The sequence below is a fragment of the Bactrocera oleae genome, chromosome 2 (assembly GCF_042242935.1).
Source record: "Bactrocera oleae isolate idBacOlea1 chromosome 2, idBacOlea1, whole genome shotgun sequence".
NCBI lineage: Eukaryota > Metazoa > Arthropoda > Insecta > Diptera > Tephritidae > Bactrocera > Bactrocera oleae.
In genome coordinates, this window is record NC_091536.1 from 86124533 (window position 1) to 86144696 (window position 20164).

The 20164-nt window shown below is 32.6% G+C and overlaps 3 protein-coding genes across 6 annotated transcripts in view; 1 reads left to right on the forward strand and 2 right to left on the reverse strand.

Annotated features, from left to right (window-relative positions):
• Positions 1-7793: 7793 nt before the first annotated feature.
• On the reverse strand, positions 7794-9221 carry Crz (Corazonin). Of its 3 annotated transcripts, none has more exons than XM_036361292.2 (3): positions 9112-9221; positions 8329-8508; positions 7794-8270 (listed from the first exon to the last, which is right to left on the reverse strand). In XM_036361292.2, exons 2-3 carry the CDS (start codon positions 8496-8498, stop codon positions 8105-8107), a joined length of 336 nt encoding a protein of 111 aa, XP_036217185.1. In that variant the 5' UTR covers positions 8499-8508; positions 9112-9221; the 3' UTR covers positions 7794-8104. The 3 variants fall into 3 exon arrangements, with proteins under 3 accessions (XP_036217185.1, XP_014093041.1, XP_036217186.1); XM_014237566.3 differs by lacking the exon at positions 9112-9221 and adding an exon at positions 8636-8846; XM_036361293.2 differs by lacking the exon at positions 9112-9221 and adding an exon at positions 8655-8672.
• Positions 9222-9924: 703 nt separating this feature from the next.
• Positions 9925-20164, reverse strand: part of LOC106619470 (solute carrier family 46 member 2) — a 50183-nt gene continuing 39943 nt past the window's right edge. The window contains exons 1-11 of one of the 2 annotated variants that reach the window (XM_014237564.3): positions 14902-15290; positions 14599-14830; positions 12235-12348; positions 11937-12096; positions 11788-11876; positions 11285-11725; positions 11125-11226; positions 10814-10917; positions 10628-10745; positions 10403-10559; positions 9925-10273 (exon numbers count right to left, since the gene is read on the reverse strand). In XM_014237564.3, the coding sequence (XP_014093039.2) occupies positions 10162-10273; positions 10403-10559; positions 10628-10745; positions 10814-10917; positions 11125-11226; positions 11285-11725; positions 11788-11876; positions 11937-12096; positions 12235-12348; positions 14599-14830; positions 14902-15090 (1818 nt within the window). In that variant the 5' untranslated portion in view covers positions 15091-15290 and the 3' untranslated portion in view covers positions 9925-10161. Of the gene's footprint in view, positions 10274-10402; positions 10560-10627; positions 10746-10813; positions 10918-11124; positions 11227-11284; positions 11726-11787; positions 11877-11936; positions 12097-12234; positions 12349-14598; positions 14831-14901; positions 15291-20164 lie in introns of those variants that run through there. The other variant, XM_070105925.1, reaches the window with a different exon arrangement.
• sav (scaffold protein salvador) lies at positions 16843-19311 on the forward strand. The gene is made up of 2 exons (XM_014237560.3): positions 16843-18795; positions 18906-19311. The coding sequence occupies exons 1-2, from the start codon at positions 17123-17125 to the stop codon at positions 18988-18990; spliced, it is 1758 nt and encodes a 585-aa protein (XP_014093035.2). The 5' UTR covers positions 16843-17122; the 3' UTR covers positions 18991-19311.

Genomic DNA, 20164 nt, shown 5'->3' on the forward strand with positions numbered 1-20164 from the left:
TGGTGTTTTTAATTTTAAACTCATTAAATTATTGAGATACAAAATGTTAAGCATTAAATAGTGTTGCACGATATATCAGCAGACGGTAATCGGTTGAGTATCGATACTTTCAACTGAAATAGATGTCGATGGAAAGCAAATGCCAAATTACTGCAATAGTTCACAGATTTTAAAATCAACAACTGCGCCGCATAATTTCAAGGTTTTTCAACAGAAGCAAGCATACATGTACATACATTAGGGTGAGCCAAAAACTATAATCGATATTATGCCCATATACACATAGAAAAAAGTGCCTTTTTTGATACAATAACTGATATCTTTTGAACATTAAGAGGTCAGCCAATCGAATTTGAAAAATGTTGTTTTGCGTTTAAAGATAAACTGATTTAGCTCATTGAACTGAGTAGCTACAACTTAATAGGCTGCAACTCAAAAACTATATGAGATGCTATTTTTTACAGGTATTACTAGATACATTTTTCTACTTCAATTAAAAATTTTAATTTTTCCTTTTATTTTTATTTTAATTTAAAAAATTCTATGGAGGTAGATTTTTTAGAAAATTTTATGTTTTACAAGAATCAGCGATGCACAAAATATTACCCTAAATTGTTCAAAAGCTATGGTATTTGTAATAAAAACATAATTTTTTATACTTTTATCATTTTTTTCTATAATTATTTTAATTATAAATATTATATATTATTTTTATATTTTTTTCCATAAATTCGTTATTTGTCTTTTTTTCTCACCCTAATGTGCATATAGTTGTATATGTATATTCAAGTACTATACCTATAACAGAGTTGTTTGTTGTGCCTAGTTATAAATGTTATACTGTTAAAAAAATGGCATTGAAAAGGTTTAGTATTTTTTTTTTTTTTGTTTGGCATGCACTTGACTTCAAACCCTCATCTGAGCTTAACACTAAAAACGTGTTGGTGTAGTTGCTTTGTTTACTGCTCTTCCGTTTAAATGGTTGATATGGATATGCTCTTTTCATTCAAATACACTCGTGACTTTTGACTACATACTCGTAGAAAGCAAATCCCAATAGACTCGACAGCGGCAGGGATGCGGCAGCGGCGATAAAAAAATCGAAAGGAAAGGAAAAATTAAGCAGAGACAACGGAATTGACATAACGTCTGGAAAACATTTGAAATTGATGAACTTGTTACAAAAACGCTGCGTTGCGGCAAAACACGTGTCGGATCGCGTTCATCATTTAACATCCACCAGTAGCAGAAGCAGGAGCAAAAGCAAACACAGTCAGTAGGCTTGGCGTGCTGGCCCATCCTGCTGCCTACATACATACGTAATCAAACTGTTAATCATTATGTATATTTTTTCCACTCCAAAAGGCAATTATCCTTGCATGTCCTTGACTTGGAAAAAAGTGATGCGCTGTGCTTAATTGAAAGGGCGTTGTTGTGCTAGCCCTCCGAGTGCTGCTGCGACTGCCGTGTTTAGTACTATGTATATATGTGTATATTGTTGTGCGAGCGCGTGTATTGCGCGGCGGTTACACGCATATCCTGTTTCACATCATTTTGACAATCGTTTTTATATGTTTGCTTATTGTTTTTATTACTTTGGCACTTTACCCGAAATGTTGCTGCTTTCGCTCTTATTTAATGTAATTGCCAACGGATAACGGATTTTCACACACGAGTGACATTTACATTTGCAAGTGCAACGCATACCCGTTATACGTGTATAAACTCACAAGCAAGTGTGTCAACACGGGGTCGGAGGTATGGTATTGCGAGCATGCAAATAAGTTAAAGCCAATTGTAATTTGTTATAAATTTTAATCACTTAATAATATTTAATGAGATTTGCAGAGTGCGCACAATTACGGTAACTTTATCTTCGTTCACATAGAAAAAATCTCAAACATTTAAGAAGATCAACTTCAGCACAATTATTTTTCATTCTCTTTTCGTCTTCAAAATTTTAACGGTACATCGCCCAACATGTTGATGCGTAACTTTGCAATTGCAATCGAATGCTGTGTAACGCAGGTGACAAATCTGCTGTCAACAGCATAACAAATATGCGAATGTCAAAGTATTCTTGTTGTTTTTGTTGTAGAGTTATAAAACTGCAAAAGTGTATGTGTGTATGTAAATATATATTTGCCGAGGCACTGAAGTTGGTGACGTAAATTTAATTTCAATAAAAGTCAATAAGCAATTTTGTTGGCAAAGAGAGAAAGAGCATGCAGTCATCCTTAACCAGCAACTCCCCCACACAGCAGAGGACAAGAGAATGCACTTTGTGCAGAGTACAGAACAACAAAGTGGCGAATTTGAATGTGAGAACAGGTATTGATAACCCTGCAGGAAAAATACACGTATATGCAACTTGAGAATTTTTTTTTTTGCAGTTTTGGTGGTGTTTTTGTTTCACATAAAATTCAAGCCCACTTTGACCGCTATTATATTTTTGTAAGAATTTGATTAATTTTTTATCTTTCACTGAACTTGAAATACGTTTATTTAATATATTATTCGACAAGAATATAATTCGCCTTATTCTTTTTAATATAATATATACATATGTTGCTAAGCTTGAAAATTAATGCTAAAAAAACGTTACTTGAAACAATGAAAGAAATTAATGGATACCGATTATTTTATGTTGGAATCATTAAGTAGTAAATTTTACAAAAAATATATAAATACATATATATATATTTAACTTTTGTGAAAGCCTCTTTTGTATCAATATAAAAATACTCTTAGGAAACTTTTTCAAAAGCTTCAAGGACAATATTCTTACTTCAATATTAGGCAATTTTCGACGAAAACTCAATTGTATTAATTTTTTGTCTAATATTTTTTGTGAAAAAGCTAGCAATAACAAGTAACAATATATAAAAGAAGATTTTAAGAACTACTTTTAAAATAAAGGAATCAATCTATTGCAATCCAAGGGTAAACCCAGAAATATATGTATCTTTAATAAAATACTAAAATTTTATATTTTTGAAAAAATCGTTGTTAATGCAAAAAATTAACCTTCTTTTATACCTTGAACAAGGTCGGTTGTCACGTAGTTTGTAACAACCATAAGGCAATTTCGGAGACTCTATAAACGATGAGTGCGACGTGTCGAATCGATTTAGCCATATACTGTCCGTCAGTCTTTATATACGGGTACTAGCCCCTCAGTTTTTGAGATAAGGATCATTGTTTAACTGTCTCTTACTCCTCAAGCAGCTGCAAAATTTTTGGAATCGCCGATATCGGCCCATTGGCATATGTCTGCCATAAACTGACCGATCAAAATCAGGTTTTTGTATAAATTTTTTTTTTATTTAACAAGATATCTTCACAAAATTTGCATATAATGTGGATTTAACATTAACATATTTTTCATATGGGACCACTTAAGCATATAGCTGCCATACAAAAGAGCAAATCAATATTCAGTTCTTGTACGAAAAAGTGTTTTATTTGTGATGGGCATTACAGGGGATGGGTGAACCGAAGTTTACCTTTTTTCTTGTTTTCATATATAACTTTACAAGAAATGTTCGAAAAATTCTATCAAAAAATATTTTCGCCCAATCTTCATATTTCATATACAAATGTTTAAATATTAGCGAAAAAATGCCTACAGGGCACTATTACATCGAACAGTGTTGCCTGGGAAATCGTCGATACATTTGTTTTAATATTTGTGCGAAACACAGTAGCGACAACGACAAGGAAGCATCAATTGTAATTGTATTTTAATGCAATTTACGCTTCGGACATCAACTCTTCCACCCTCATCCGTACAAAAGCGTATGAAAAGCCCATAGCGATTTACGATTGTTTCCTTGTGCATGGACAAACGAACACCCTGCCAGTAGTGTCAGTCGCCATAAACGGCATCAGTCAGCTTTGTGGCAGGCTATGAGTGAACATACGCACACACACATAAACACATTTGGAGTCATTCATTGTGAAATATGTCCGATGTCCTTAATTTTACTTTTTGCTCTTTTACCAGATTAAAAGATAAAAATTCATATTCCCCAATTCCCAAAGCATACGTTCGTCGCCCAATGCCGTAGCGTGAAGCTGCCTCTACAGCAATCAACATCGAGCAGCAACAATAACAAGAGCCATCGTATAAGCTCTAATACACATATAAATTTATGTGTATGTATATATCACTCGTGGTATGATTGCTGCAAATGAAAAAGGAAAAATTAAACACGAATGACAGAGTTATTCGGACTTTGTTACAATCATCCCGCCTCAGCCCTCACAAACAATCCCCGAGGATCAATTACCTTGTTAGGTAGAAATTCAATTTGAAAACATATTTCGCTTGCCGCCGCCACCAGCCAGAGCCAAAGTCGCAGCCAAAGCCGACGCGACACCAGCACCACCCTCTTTTAGTGGCTTACAAATGTACAATCATTTGCCACTTGTGTTTTGTATTCATTTATTGTGTTAATAGCAATGCATGTATGTGTGTGTGTATGTAACTAGGAAGTAGATGTTTATTTATGATTGTTGGAATGATTTGTTTGTTGTTCTTACAGTGAAAAGTGTTTGCAAATCTTTTGTACCGAATGTTCATACATTTTTGGGTATGTTTGTATACATGAGTGTAATGAAATGTATGTTAAGTTGTCCTCTTAATTGTTTTATAATTATTTGGATATAAAATAAATGTGATTTAATTATTAAGCAAAACCAAAGAAAAACTTTAACTTCGGCTGCACCGAAGCTATAATACCCTTCACAAATACAAAGGTTCCTTACAAAAACTTGATTCCGATTGTTAAATTTTTATGGCAGCTATATGATATAGTGATCTGAACTGAACAACTTCTTTGGAGAAAACATGTTTGCCTTAAGCAACAACTCTCTCTTTGACATGGCTAAATCAGCTCAGCTCATCATGCTGATCATTTATGTATATATTTTATAGGGTCTCCTTCGTTTCCTTCTGGGTGTTACAAACTTACAAAAATATTGTATATAATATTTATTCTTTAATATAATATAATGTCAGCTACATTTTTTTGGGATTTTCTTTCTGGATGGATGAATGATATCTTCAACCGTGATACCATTATTTTCGATACATTTCGATTTCGATAAGTTATACCTCTAAAAATCGCATACTACAATTTTAATCGATATCTCAAATAGTTTTTGAGTTACAGCCTTCTAAAGGGCAGCCGCTCAGTTCAATCAGTTCCAACAGCTTATCTTTAAAAGCGTTTTTCTCGAAACTACATTTTTCAAAATTGTTTGAGTGATAACCAGATCGCTTACCAAATTTTTCATCATATTCTGTATAAACCTAGTTCTTCATACAATGACCTCCCAGTTTTTTGATCAAGTCAAAAGTTTAATTTTGGCTAGCCAAAAATAACTAAAATTTTGGGTAAAATTCGAGTCTTTTTTAAAAACCTAGCCATTTTTTCGATTCTTTTTCGATAGGTCATTGCACGGATAATATATTCCAGTCGAGAATTTTTTTAGGTTTCATCCACGGAGAAGACCAGACTTAGCGCATTCCATATATATGTGTATTCTTTATATATGTAAAAATATGATATACCATTAAAATTAAAAAAACAAGTTTAGTTCACAAAAACTGCCTTTCTTAGGCTATCGCACTAGATGTCTCCCTTAAAGGTTGTTATCTTAATTAAATAAATGGATACCGCATAAAGAACTTTTTTTTAAACAATAATTGATAAATACTCACGCAAGCTAAAGACCTATGGTCCATATTACCGTCAGTATACACCAGCCACACAGCATAGCCAATTTACCGCCGTAAAACATTTGCAAACATATTTATACTACTTTTATTTTAACGGGCACATCTAGTGTGAGTTTGAAAAAATCGATGTTTTATATTTCGATCGGTTATACCTTTAAAAATATCATACTAAAATTGTAAATCGATATCTGAAATAGTTTTTGAATTACAGTTCTTTAAAGTGTAGCCGCTCATTTCAAGTTGATGGAGCAGCAGTTTATTTTTAAGAGCGTTTTTCTCAAAATTTTCTCTGATTGTAGATCACTGTACGGAAAATATCTGCTAGTTTAACGCGGGTTTTTTATTTTTAGGTTTCATCTCCGAAGAAGGAATCCATGCAGCAGAAGGAATCCATCTTTTTTAGCGTCGTCGCAGGCCTCGTGGAACTCAAAAAATATTTAATTTTGTTTAAATACCACTGTGTATTTATGGAACATGTATAAATGTACCATGAGAATAATCGATGCAGTATGTTTTTTTTTTAATTTCCAAAAATTGACTTTTTCAGGCTGTCAAACGAGGTGTGCCCCTTTCGATTTCGAATTGTTTCAAAAACTGACTCCAGCTTCTTTGACTTGTTTACCTTGCTTATTTATGGCTGTTTTGTAGTTGTGGGGCTCTGAAATTCGGTATGATAAGGAACATTCCTATGTGTCTAAGAAAATACTGCAAAGCTACGGTATTTTTACAGTCTTTAAGCTAACTTATAATAACGGTATTTTGCGGAAAATTTCTAATTAGTTTGGTATGAAAATTAATATTTTATTTCATATTGGAAATTTTGGATGAAACTACCTACAAAATTTGACGAATTCTTTTAGCACACATTGTTCATATTATACGAGCATGTACATTAAGGCGGTTACAAAAGTTTGCCTTCGAAAAACAATTTTAGAGGAAATATGGAATACACGCAGGACTCAAAATATTCTGCAGTCTAATTTTAATGAAATATATTAAAATATATTTTCTATTTTCAAATGAAAAAAGAAATTTTGATCATAATTAATGTTTGTTTATACAATCAGATCGGCTCCAATGTAAATGCATAATATATGCGTATACCATCTGCGCATAAACATTTACGCGTATTTACACACGTATAAATAAGGCATTTATCACACGGCATGAGTTATGAAATTATGTTGTTACAACAAAATACTGAGGAACACCAAATACACCCCTGATAATTTTTTGATGTAACCAAAGTTGGTGTTTATAAATATTTGATGAGGGCTGTTGCTTGTTATACAATTGGCTATTTACATAACGACACTGTTGGGAGGAGAAGTGGCTATTCAATAAAAAGGGAGCGAACGGGACTTTAAAGACAGAAAAATGTAATAAGAAGACTTGCCTTATTAGCAGATCGAATAATAAAATCTCTCTCATCGGAAATAATTTGGCAGATATTTTAAGTAGTAGTCTAAGAATATACACATATACATATAAAGTTATACAAGTATATAGCAAGTCTATTTAGTACTGCCCTAAGTTCTGTTATAAGCTCAGGCCGTTATAAAAATTCCCGATGTACAAAATGTTATTCGAAATGGTCATTTTGTCAATGCTTTCACACAAGCCCTCAAACGATTCGACCATTGATCCATAACACCACAGACGGTAGTAAAATGGATATAAATCTGTTTCATATTGCTTTTAAGCCACTGTTGGGTGCTTTTGGTCGTGAGTGCTGCATTTTCGTTGACATAAATTTTTTTTTTCTTAGAAGATTTCTGCGAATGCGTTTGCGAGTACTTTTTATGGCTGTATTGGTTCGAAACACGCGACGACCACTACTTCTCTTTCTGTCATCAGCTTTAGACGTTTGGGAACAAAAGACGAATAGTGCGGTTTAAAAACATGCTCAAAATAATAACTTTTTTGAGAAGCTCATAAAGTTCTTTTCCCACACTTATACAGAGCAATCAAAAAAACGAAATAAAAATATTTTTCACGACCTTAAAAATCTTTTTACTCCATTCATGGACAGAATCAAACACATATATTGTTTTTCAACTTAGCTTTTCGCTATATTTGCACGATTTACTTAATTTTTTTTTTATTATTATAATTTTTTACACATATGGGTGTAGTTATGAACATTCAAAGGACATTTTAAACTTGCAAATTCATATAATATTTTAACTGTAGTTTATCAAAAATTTTAACGAAATTATATATGCTATATATATACAATAAATAATTTTATTATGTATGTGTATGCATGCTGTTCCAAATATTCTACTAAATATACATACTACTAAATTCGTGTGGAGCTGTTTCGTTTTATTAATATTTTATGGCCATAATCACGTTTTAATGTTTTCCATAATCGTTCGCTTCGGCAGCATTCAGTTCTTCGTACAATTCATTTGATTGATGATGATTTCCAAATAAATTGCCATTTGCCGGAGTCAAGGCCGGTACGCCGGCACGAATCGACAGGGGATTGTGTAATAAATATTGCAACTGCATAAGACACCTAAATAGAGTAATGCGATTAAATATGAATATTGAAAATAATTTCGGTTTCAACACACCTTTCCAATTTGCGTTCGCCATCTTGTGGGAGCATTTCGGATATATCATTGTCACGATGGGAGTTCATAGCTCGCTTGCCGCTGGTCCAGCCGTGCGAGTATTGAAACGTTTGGCCAAAGCAAGTGGCCAATAAGCAGAAGACAGCCAAGGAGAAGAATAATTTGAACATCTTTTTTATGCTGTAAATAGGCAATTGTTGTACGTTATTTGAATATTTATTTGATTGAAATATGTTTAGAGGAGGTGTATATTATTTTTAAAAACCATTTGTTGTAAGAAATATAATATCTTAAACAAGGTTCTTACTGTTTGTTAACTTATTTACAATTTATATGTACAAGTGTAAGTATATATCGCCCAGATTTCTTAAATCCTTCAAAAGGATATTGCAACATATTTACATATGCAATCCCTGTCTAGGCACCGTTTTATTTTTATTAAACAATTTATAAATAATCATAATGAATTTTTTCATTAAGTTGACTCTAAACAAATATTTGCTGCAGTTCTTGTTGAATTTGTAAACATTACAAAGTGTACAGCGCGCCATCTTTGTGTGAGCTATCGAACTACTATCAGACATATGCCAAATCACAACAGTGGCTGTATACAAGATTTTGCTTTAAATACTAGCACAGTGCCTCCCAATATACAATTTCACACTAATGTAAATTTTTAGTCGAAATACCAAAGTACGATTTAAACAACATTTATTTAAAACCTTCTAACAAAATTCACTACAAGTTATCGAAAATAAATTTATTTGTTTAATTTATGCTTACTTTGACTAGAGATTCGTTTGCTTGTGTAAACTTTGTACTCGATTGGAGCAAAGCGCTGATTGTACTGGGCTTCCTGTTGATGGAGTATCCGTTTTTATACCAACTGCCAGGCCTAGATGTTTGCGGCGCAACGATTAAGAAGATATGGCTACTCACTCACGCACATATTAACTAACAACACATATGGATAACAACCTTGGTTTTAACAAAGATTAACAATGATTATTTTAGCTACGCTATTGTTTTCCAAGGCAGTTATCCCGACAGTAGTATTTAAATGGGTAGTGCGCGAAAAGCCCACCCAAACACAAAAAGAAGCAGAACACACACATGCATGCAAACATACATAAATGCAAATAGAGCATATGTGTTGAAGCAAATGGCACAGGTTTATGGTCGAAAGAATAAATTGAATGAATTTGTTGATTAAAATTACCACTTACGGATTTCATGGATTTTATGCTTAAGCAACAAGTGTTAGCTGCGGGCCAATGTGAAGGAGTTAAAACACACAACTCGTGCACAAATTGCATATCAAAGTGTGTACGTAAGTATTTAATTTTGTTTATGTATGTGTTTTTGTTCAGCGCTGCGGTAATCATTGCTTCAATCAAACTGGGAGATATTTTAGTAGGCCTTTAAGTGAAGAATTCATTGAGTTGAAGGATATATGAAGTTAAGTGTAGGACAAAGAGAAGGTTTAAGAAAAAATATTTTGGTAAAACCGAAAAATTTTGTATATCGATTTCAATTTGAAGTTAGAGAATTTGTATACTTTTATTTACAAGGAAAATCTCTTATGATGGACATAAAATAAGACATTGTAAAATTAGAAAACTAAAGTTTACCATAATAGAAAAAAAACTTTTCAGCGTGAAAAGTTAAACAGAATTGAATATTATTTTGTTTTAAATAAAGGTAAGGCATCGCAAAATATTTTCGCTATATAAAACTCAAGTTAAATTTTCAATCACTAGTTTGAATAGAAATTTTTCAAAAATTCTTGAACAACCTGTCAGCACTCTTGCTAATTTTATGTAAAAACATTTATTATAGACTAGTTATTTCACAATCCGGAGTTGTGGGGGCAGTATTTGCATTAGCACTTTCCGCTGGCTTCTGCTGAGTTTTATTTCTGCGCCGTAAAATGATATAACACAATCTGCAAGCGAAAAGAACAACACATTTTTTGAAATTAATATATAATATTATATATAAAATAAATAGAACAAAAAATACAAAAAACACAAAAATCAATTTAGAAAGGGAATATGCAAAAAATACCACTCACATAAACACCAGCACATTGGGTACATAGAATATTTCGCCAAAGAGAAAGATCGCACCAGGAAAACTTTCCACAGTTTCTTGATATATGACACTAAAAATTGGCGGGAATATGAACTGCCCAATTGGCTCACTAATACCAAATATCGAGTACATTTTACCTGTAAAAACCGAAAATTTTTGACAAAATACAATCACATCGTTCAAACAATGACCTATAAACACTAACTTAATTCCTCGCCATCAACAATGCTGGAGCTGATAGTTTTAATGGCAATGACACGCAAACTCACGAACATATCAACAACACCAGCCACATAGAAGGACTTTGTATCCTTGGCAAAAGCCTAAAATGATGCAAAAATTAAAATGGCTATAATTACAATAAAAAGTAATTTTTCAATAATGAACTTACAAATAGAATTCGTGAAATAACTATTGCCACGGCTGATAACATACCAATCGTAGGGTCCGAAAATTTCAACAATTTACTAAGTATAGCCGTGCCAATGAAAGTACCTAAAAGAAAAAACAAAAATTTATAAAAATTGGTTAAAATAGAAGAAGTCTAAACTAAAGATCAGTTAGAGAGAAAAAAAGTACAAAAGTTGTCTGAACGTAACTAAAAACAGTTTGGAACGTATAAATGATTTTGAAACCAAATGTGTATATATACCATATACTCGTATGCATAATTTTTTAATTTAAAAAAAATTTTCTAAATACCAACTAAGGCCGCTGCAGAAGAAAACGTGAAGAAGAAACTGAAGTCATTGCCGTTCCAGTTGAGTTTAATAAGTGTGTAACGATACCAATAATCGTTTTCGCCTGCAAATTATTTACATAGATTTACATTTACATTTAGAAGTTAAATGTTTTGACCCACCTGAAACTGGACCCAACGTCAAAAAGTAAGCAGTAATAAGTAACATCAATAACATTCTGCCATGGTTGGGACGTTTTACTAACGGAAATTTAATGCAATCTATCACCAAAGTCGGATCGAAGAATTCACGAAGAAAGGAACGTCGAGCGGGTGTTGCAGCTGCAGCATTCGGCAATTGTACCGACTTATCCGACGGCTGTAAATGTGAATTTAATTCAAAACTCACATTCTTGACGCGATCCACCTCATCGCTGCCGGTGTGTTGATAAGCCAAATTGTCAGCGCCAACTCGTAGTGAGGGTGGACCTTGTGCCGGCAAAGGTGGTGGGGTGTCTTCAATGACTTTTTCAACTGTTTTTGGTGCGGGTTGTACCTCTTTTATAAAGAATATTATGTAGAGTATAGCAATAATTTGAAATGATGCGGCCATTCCAAAGGAAACTGAAAGAGACGATGCAATAATGCGAGTAATTTGTGCTCTAAAACAATTAAAAAGAACTTACATATATAACCAAGTTTCTGAAATAGAAAACCGCTTATAGGTTGGCCAATAAAAGGCACGGCTGTCACAAACATCGCAAAGATGCCAAATCTGTTGAGATTTGACAGAAACATTAATTTCAAAATAATAATTGAAAATTGCAAAAATCACCTAAATATGCGATCTTTTTCAGGTGTCGCTATAGTTATATAACTATATACAGCCATTAAACAAAACGTGAGTCCACCGAATAATGCCGGTACGATCGCCTCACAGTATGCGCCAAATTCCATTGGTAGGGCGTCGAAGAAGATTGCCGAAATGAGCAAACCTTAAGGGAATTCATGTCATAACAACGTTATATTAAATTTTAGTGACATCACTTCTGATTTTCGTTTTAATTTACATTTTATAGTTAATTATTTTTCGTTAAGAAGCTAGATTTTTTTTTTAAATAAAATATGCTTACATGTGAAGGAAAGTAGCTCGCCGACAATGGGCATAATCATGCATGGCTTGCGTTTATTATAACGATCAGACCAGCCGCCAGCAAAAAGTAGCACAATCAAAGGAAAGATAGCAGCTGTCAATAATAATAAATACAATACATTACTTATAGTCAAAGAAATAATTCTTTAAGTTCTTTCAAAACCTTTGGCACTGAAAGTTTTTGAAAATCATTAGTTATTTTAATAGCCTATACCATTCCATCATATCAGTGTGACATAACCTACAAATTATAATTATCATCGAACTTTTAGTTTATTTAATTTTAATCTAATTTTTTTTAAACTATTTTTGATTATAGACGAAACAGTGTAACGGGTTGAGCCGATTTAGCCATGTTCGCCTGTCTGTCTATTTGTATACATATACGCGAACTAGTCTCTTAGTTTTTGAGTAATCGTTCTAAAATTTTGTACACGTTCAAGAAACTGCTTATTTGTCGAAACCGCCAATATCGTATCACTACTGGATATATCTGTCATACAAACTGATCGATCAAAATCAAGTCCTTGTATGGAAAGTTTTTTTATTTGATAATATATCTTCACGTAATTTGGCACTTATTATTGTTTATGGCAACATTATAATCTCCAAACATTTTGTTCAGATCGTACTACTATAGCAAATACCATAGGTGCTCTATCGAAATCAAGATAAAGGTTTTATTGCGAAGGGTATTGCCTTGGTGCCGCAGAATTTTGTTTTTTTGCTTGTTCTAATTGAGAAAAGTATTGTTATTCAATTTTATTAATATATTTTTTTTATTTATATAGTTTTTGTTTTTAAAATAATATTATTAGATTTTATTTATTTATATTTTCTTAAGCTTACAAATTTTCAAAATATTTTGAAGTAAAAATAAACTAAATATTGATAAAACAAAAATTTGCATATAACAGTTAATTCAATTGTTTAATACATACATACATACATATTAACCTTCATAGAGAAATTAAGCTTCGTGATGAGTAAACGTTTGCATTTGAATATGTACTTATGTATGTATGTAATTAATCTCTGAAAATGTATGAGAACTCGTCACAATTAAAAATTTTGTCTGTAAAGAGTTCCGCAAATCAATTTTTCCGTGTCATAAACTGAATTGACAATTAATTGAAATATATCTCCTTTGCATGCAATTGAATATAAATGTTTAAAATACTTTTAGAAAATTTGTTTTTTATTATAAAATAGTTTCCTTGAAATAATTAAAATTAAAAAATTATTTTCAAAATCCATGCTTTATCTATTTATATGCTTTTTATAACGGTATACACACCAGCGCTTACAGCGAAAATAAAAAATGTTCTAATCCATCACTAATAAATCCATTTCATTGAAAGTGGCTATTTAATAGCACCTCTAAATCAATTAAACAAGAGAATGTTGTAATAAAGCTATTTTGCGATCATCTTCAAGTAGGAAAAATTCATTCAACGTTTCACTAATTGACATTATCTCACATCGAATATGATTGCCTACGAAGATTTATACACAAGCACACAAATGCTATAAAAAACATCAACCAGTACGAATGCTGATTAATCCGTTTATATAAACACTAAAAAATTTTAATGAAAACAACTTGTTTGAAAATCAAACTGGACGGGAGGTAGATGCCTACGGAACCAGTTTTGAACTATAATTCAAAAATCACTGAAGTTCTGGAGATGAATTGGCAACTATTTGCGTGCGTGAAAAAGGCAAATTACCAAATCAAAACAAACGAAAAATCACATTCCAATAAACAATCGAAGCCTCTAATGGAGATTCTTTAAGTGGATTTTTTTTTAGTTTATCAGACATTAACAATTAACATAAACGGCGCAAAATTACTATATATATTTGGGATTTACAAGTACCACTAAGCATCATTAAAGAAAAACAAACTGAAAAATAATAATATGTTAGTTATTTCAAAAAAAAATCTTATGCAAAAACAAGTAAAATTTAATTATGTCTTGGAGCTATTATTGTGAAGATTGTTTTACTTTTTTGTTTTGTTTTCTTGTTTCGCCACACACATATTTGCATAGAGATTCTGTAGCTTGATTGCGAAAGGAACTGGTAATTCCAGCAATTAGTGGATTGGTATTTATATTTTCTAAAATTTAAACACAAATTTATCAGACTTTCATTATTTGTTAAACACGAAATGCAAATACCCTAAACAGGTTCCAAATATTAAATTCTTTGGTACATACCCAAATAAATAGTCAATTAAAAAAGCAAATGAAGCGTTAATGCAAACAGCGGATGTCATGTGAATTCACAAAATTTTACTATGGGCCCACAAAGGATCAAATGCTATAATAAACATACACACCAATGGGTGCCCGTTTCCCCGATACATCGGCAGCTAATTTTTGCGCCTCGACTTCAGCTTTGCACACGGTGTAGTTGAAGCCCGTCGAACTAATAGAGAGCGCAGCATCTGCTGCCACTGCGCCGAGCGTTGTATTCTCGAAATTGAAGTCGTCACATTCTATGCCCAGTTCCGATTTGTCCAAAGTGGTGTCGCAGATAATTTTATTATAACCCAAATTAACGCGACACGCCTAAAAAATCGAAACAACTTCAGTTTTAAGCGAAATCCAAATTGAAAGGGTTCACTCTCAGGCAGTGTTACCTTGTCGAGCGGAAAATTTTGCATTGCGACTGCATTAAAAACACTAGCCATCAGGTAAAAAAAGAAAAATGGTTCGATCACCAAATATTGGCGATATGCCCATAATTTTTTTAAATAAACCACCATTCCTTTTGGCTCCGTCTCCGCTTCCGCTGCGTCATCGGCGGAAATGCCATTTTGTTGTGACATTTCACTTTATAGCGAGTGCACTTTGCAACTTTTGTACAAATTTAATATTTAATTTCTGTAATCTTTAAATTTCTTTATTTATTTTTTATTTTTGCACTCTTCAAGACAATTTAGCACATTTCCAGTGCATATATATTAATTATTGTAATTGATGACTAGAATTATATAGTATAAGCTTCTCGAGTTAGTGACTGCCGATGCTCGCGCCCGTTTAAAAACTAAACAGTCTATAACAATTCGTATATTAAGCACCTAATGGTTATTTGCATTCATGATCATCTCAACCTTTACTAAAACTGGTCCAACTCGTGTTGAATGATCAGCGCTTGAACAAAATGCTCATCTTTCGCATCAGCCAAATTATAATAACTCTCTTATGCTTAGTCGTTAATTCTGTAATAATTTATGAGCAAAAACTTTACTAACTAATTAATTCATATAAACAAAATAATTACAGGCACATCGATGATTTTGAGTGAAGTTGTGCTAGGCTCATGTTATTACATTTTGAAACAAGCTGAATTGGATTGTAAACAAAAAACGGTAAAACAAACAATTATATATGTAACTTCGATGTTATACATACACCGTTGTAACAACATACACCGATGTCACAGTCAAACTTTTTTAACGTTTTTTTTTTTAATAAAACGGCAGACTAAACTACTTTACTACAAACGCAAAAAAAATTAGATGTAAATTTAAAAAAAAATCTTTATTAACTTCTAATTATAAGCTTCAGACGATCACGATCTGAGTATTATTATTATGTTGTTTATTTTATAAAAAAAACATTTTCTAAAAAAATTTTTTTTTTCTAAAAAAGTTTTTTTTTCAAATATTAATAGTCCGTGACAATTTAAACAAAAACAAAATAAACAACGTAGAATAAAAAAAATTAACTCACAAATAGCTTTCTTTGAAGTTAAAAAAGACGATTTGAGAGGTTAAAATGAAATATTGATAAAATAATAAAAAATATTATGAAATTAATAATTAATTTTTAATCTAGCTTTTGGTATTAACTTCTTTTTATTCGTTTTATTCTCCTGTATTTGGATTAAATTTTTATATAAATCAGTATTCGGTGTAAAATATATAAAAACTATTTTTAATTAAGATTTTCCGGATTACAAAAAAAAAAGGAAATTGTTTTCGAATGTTGATTCAATTATCTTCTTAATGCATTATCAACACAACGAAAATGGGGAGTGAAAAAGGTATCAGTTATTAGGTTTTTCTGAAAAATATTATTTAACAATTGGGTCTGAATAATAAGTAAACTAATTGAAGTACTAAGATATTTCTTATTTTCTACTAAAGAGTTTATGATTAAATTGAAAACAAAGGGAAAATTTATTTAAACTCTTTTGAACAATTATTTTAAATACTGAAATGCCTGAAATGCTTACAATGTATATTTATTTAAAATTTTCACACGAAACAAATGTTTTATTATAAGAATTTCCAATATTATGTCATGGCAACTCTCCCCATTCTTAAATGTCAGGCAGTAAGTCAAAGATGTGTTTATATATAATTAATCGATATTCTACTATCGAAAAATAACAATGATGATGAACTGACAATCTCAAAATGAATATATTTAAAAAGTAAATGTTACAAGTCAAGCACTTTTTATATATATAATTTGTTTGTTTTTGAATTTATAATCAATATTAATCATAAATAATCGATAAGAAAAGTGGCTCTACTATCTAATGCATATTTGCACATCACTACACAATCCAATTTGACATTTTGTACTTGTAAATTTGTTCCGGTTGTTTATTTCTTCACGTCTTCATAAGTTCTTTATTTATTTGCTGTGTTATTAGTGAGTAAGATAAGAAGTAAAAATTAACTTCAACATTCATAATAATTAAAAAGAGCGCATGGAAATTAACGCAGAATAACAAATTGCTACCGCAACTAAAATCTTTGCTTTTGCATGGCAACAAAAGAAATTTTCATTTTAATATGGATACTTCGATTTTTGGTAGCTTTTTATGAGAGGCGTTGTAGAGATTGAATGAACTACCTAATTTTGCTGTGCAATCGTAAACCGACCATGTTGTCGCGCCGCAGTAAAGAAAAGGCTACCGCTCATAAGGAAGGTGTGGTTGGTAAGTATGTGAAAAAGGAAACACCTCCTGAAATACCAGTGATAAATGTCTGGTCGTTTGATGAGCAACGTGCCAAGCATAATAAGAAATCACTGCAGCGTTGTGCCAGCACTTCGCCCAGTTGCGAATTTACCGGACGAAGTTCTGGTAATTCTAGTCGCAATACTTACTCCTGCGGCAACGACTCACAATTGAATTCGCAGCCTGATTATTATCATGCCAGACGGGCGCAATCTCAATTGCCTCCAACGACAACAACAACAATGCGTTCAGTGTCGCAGGCACATCAACAACGTTACGGTGTGACCGGTTTTTATGCGCCTACCAATTCCATGTCTTCAACAAACCAACATCCACATTTTTATTCAAGTAATAATTTGGATGTGGCCAGCAACGGGCATGGTCATAGCGGTAACAGCAGCAATGCTAGTAACAGCACCAGCAACTATGTAAACATTGAGCAAATTGATCGAATGCGACGTCAGCAATCATCACCGTTGTTGCAGCCAAACAATGCAGCGTACGAACAATTTCATAGAAGGCATTCTGCGAATCAAAAACATAGTAACTCTTATGATGGACGTATCCGTGGCTTTACAAACAGTGATACTAATGCCACATCAATAGCTGAAGGTATGGATTCCTACAACAATGTACTTCAGATACCACGTGGGGCTACGCCAACTCCACCACAACATTATCCAACCAATGCCAGTTATTTAGCCGGCTCTGACTCCTATCCCATCTATGAAAACCCCTTTCGAGTTTCTTCGAATACTTCGGGAAGTGTGGTCAACAACAATCATACATCAATGAATAATTTCGATAGTCGATCTGATCAATCAACTGCAGAAGTACGCTCTGAGTCACCCATTTATAGTAATACAACTCTGGCCGTTTCCAACAATAACTTACATTCATCATACGATTTGACTGGTGGTACAGCAGCTGCAACGTCTGTTCAATCTTTGTACCATGCACCGTCAAGGCAGCTACACTCACAATCGGTCGGCAAAACAAACAGTACAACAAATGTTTTACAAAAGGTGCCATCACAGCAATCCATAGAAGAAGAGCTACCACTTCCACCCGGCTGGGCAATGCAATATACTCTTCATGGACGCAAGTATTATATAGACCATCACACACATACAACACATTGGTCACATCCACTAGAGAGGGAAGGTCTCCCGGTAGGATGGCGACGTGTTGTTTCGAAAATTCACGGTACCTACTATGAAAACCAATATACAGGGCAATGCCAAAGACAGCATCCCTGCCTTACCTCATATTATGTATATACTACATCTGCCGAACCACCGAAGGCCATATGCCCCGAAATGCCAGTTCCTTATACACCGCCAGTACACACACATAATGCGCTAGTGCCGGCCAATCCGTATTTGTTAGAAGAGATACCCAAATGGTTGGTGGTATACTCAAATGCTGATTCATCGAAAGATCATATGCTGCAATTCAACATGTTCAGTTTGCAAGATCTTGAGTGCTTCGATGGCATGTTGGTACGCTTGTTTAAGCAAGAGCTCGGCACAATTGTTGGCTTTTACGAACGGTATAGGTAAGTGGGAAATACTGTTATGTAGCGTATGTTGGTATACCTTATTTATTTTTGTCATAAATGTTTATCGTTTCGAGTTTTTAATTTTCTGTTGTTTTTCGGTTTATCAGACGTGCTTTAATCTTGGAAAAGAATCGTCGTGCAGAGCAGGAGCGCTATTTGCAAGAGTTACATACACAAGCCACACATCAATAACACACGTTAAAATGCAGCTATTTGAATCCTACTTGAGTATAGTGTGTGCTGTGCTTCTTCAACACATACATATATACGCATATAAGGAAGCCTTATATCTTTTTAAGTAAAATTGAACTGTCTTGTTCTGTTGAACTGTGAACTGTGAACTGTTTTCGTACCAACAAACATTTTATAACTTTTAAGTAAAAAATTTATGTTACTGATTTTAAATAATATGTATATTATTTTAATTTACCAATTATTATGTTCTATAAAATGTTTTTGTGATTTGCTCTACTATCATTTTATTTATACATATATATTCATATATTTTTCATTTTAACATATCTGACTTTTGCAAAAATAATTATAAATATACTTTATATTCAAATTTTTTTCAAAGATAAAGATAAGTGTTTTACTTTTTCATGTGTGTACATGTAAATATATATTCATGAAATTATTTTTTATAGCCTGAAGAGATATATTAAGTTTGCCACGAAGTTTGTAACACCCAGAAGGAAACTTCGGTGAGTTGAGTTGATTTAGCCATGTCCGCGTGTTTGTCTGTCTGTACATACTAGTCACTCAATTTTTGAGATATCGATCTGAAATTTTGCACACGTTCTTTTTCCAAGAAGCTGCTCATTTCGGAACCGTCGATATCAGCCTACTGTAGCGTATAGCTGCCATAAAAACTAATCGGTCGAAATCAAGTCGATGTAAGGAAAACTTGTTTATTTGACATATTGTCTTTACGAAATTTGGCACATTTTATTTTTGAAGGCAGCGCTATAATCTCCAAACAAATTCGATCCACTATATCCTCTGCCTTACAATTTGACCGATATAAATCAAGTTGTTGTATGGAAAACTTTTTTAATCGACAAAATATCTGCACGAAATATATATACACACTTAGTTTTCATACTTAAATTTTGTACTTACACTTTTCGTCACTTAATTGACTTATTGCTGAAGTAATTATGAAGTTAATAAAAGATGTTTTAATTTCATAAATTTGCTTAGTTTAAAATAAATGATTATTTATTGTATAAAACCATTGTGGATTGCTTCTCTTGTTAGCAATATTGTTAATTTATCTGCGACTTAGATGAACAAACCCTGAAAATAGTAGGTTAGGTTTGAAAACTTTTATTAATTGTTCAACAAATTTACTTTTAATTCGTAA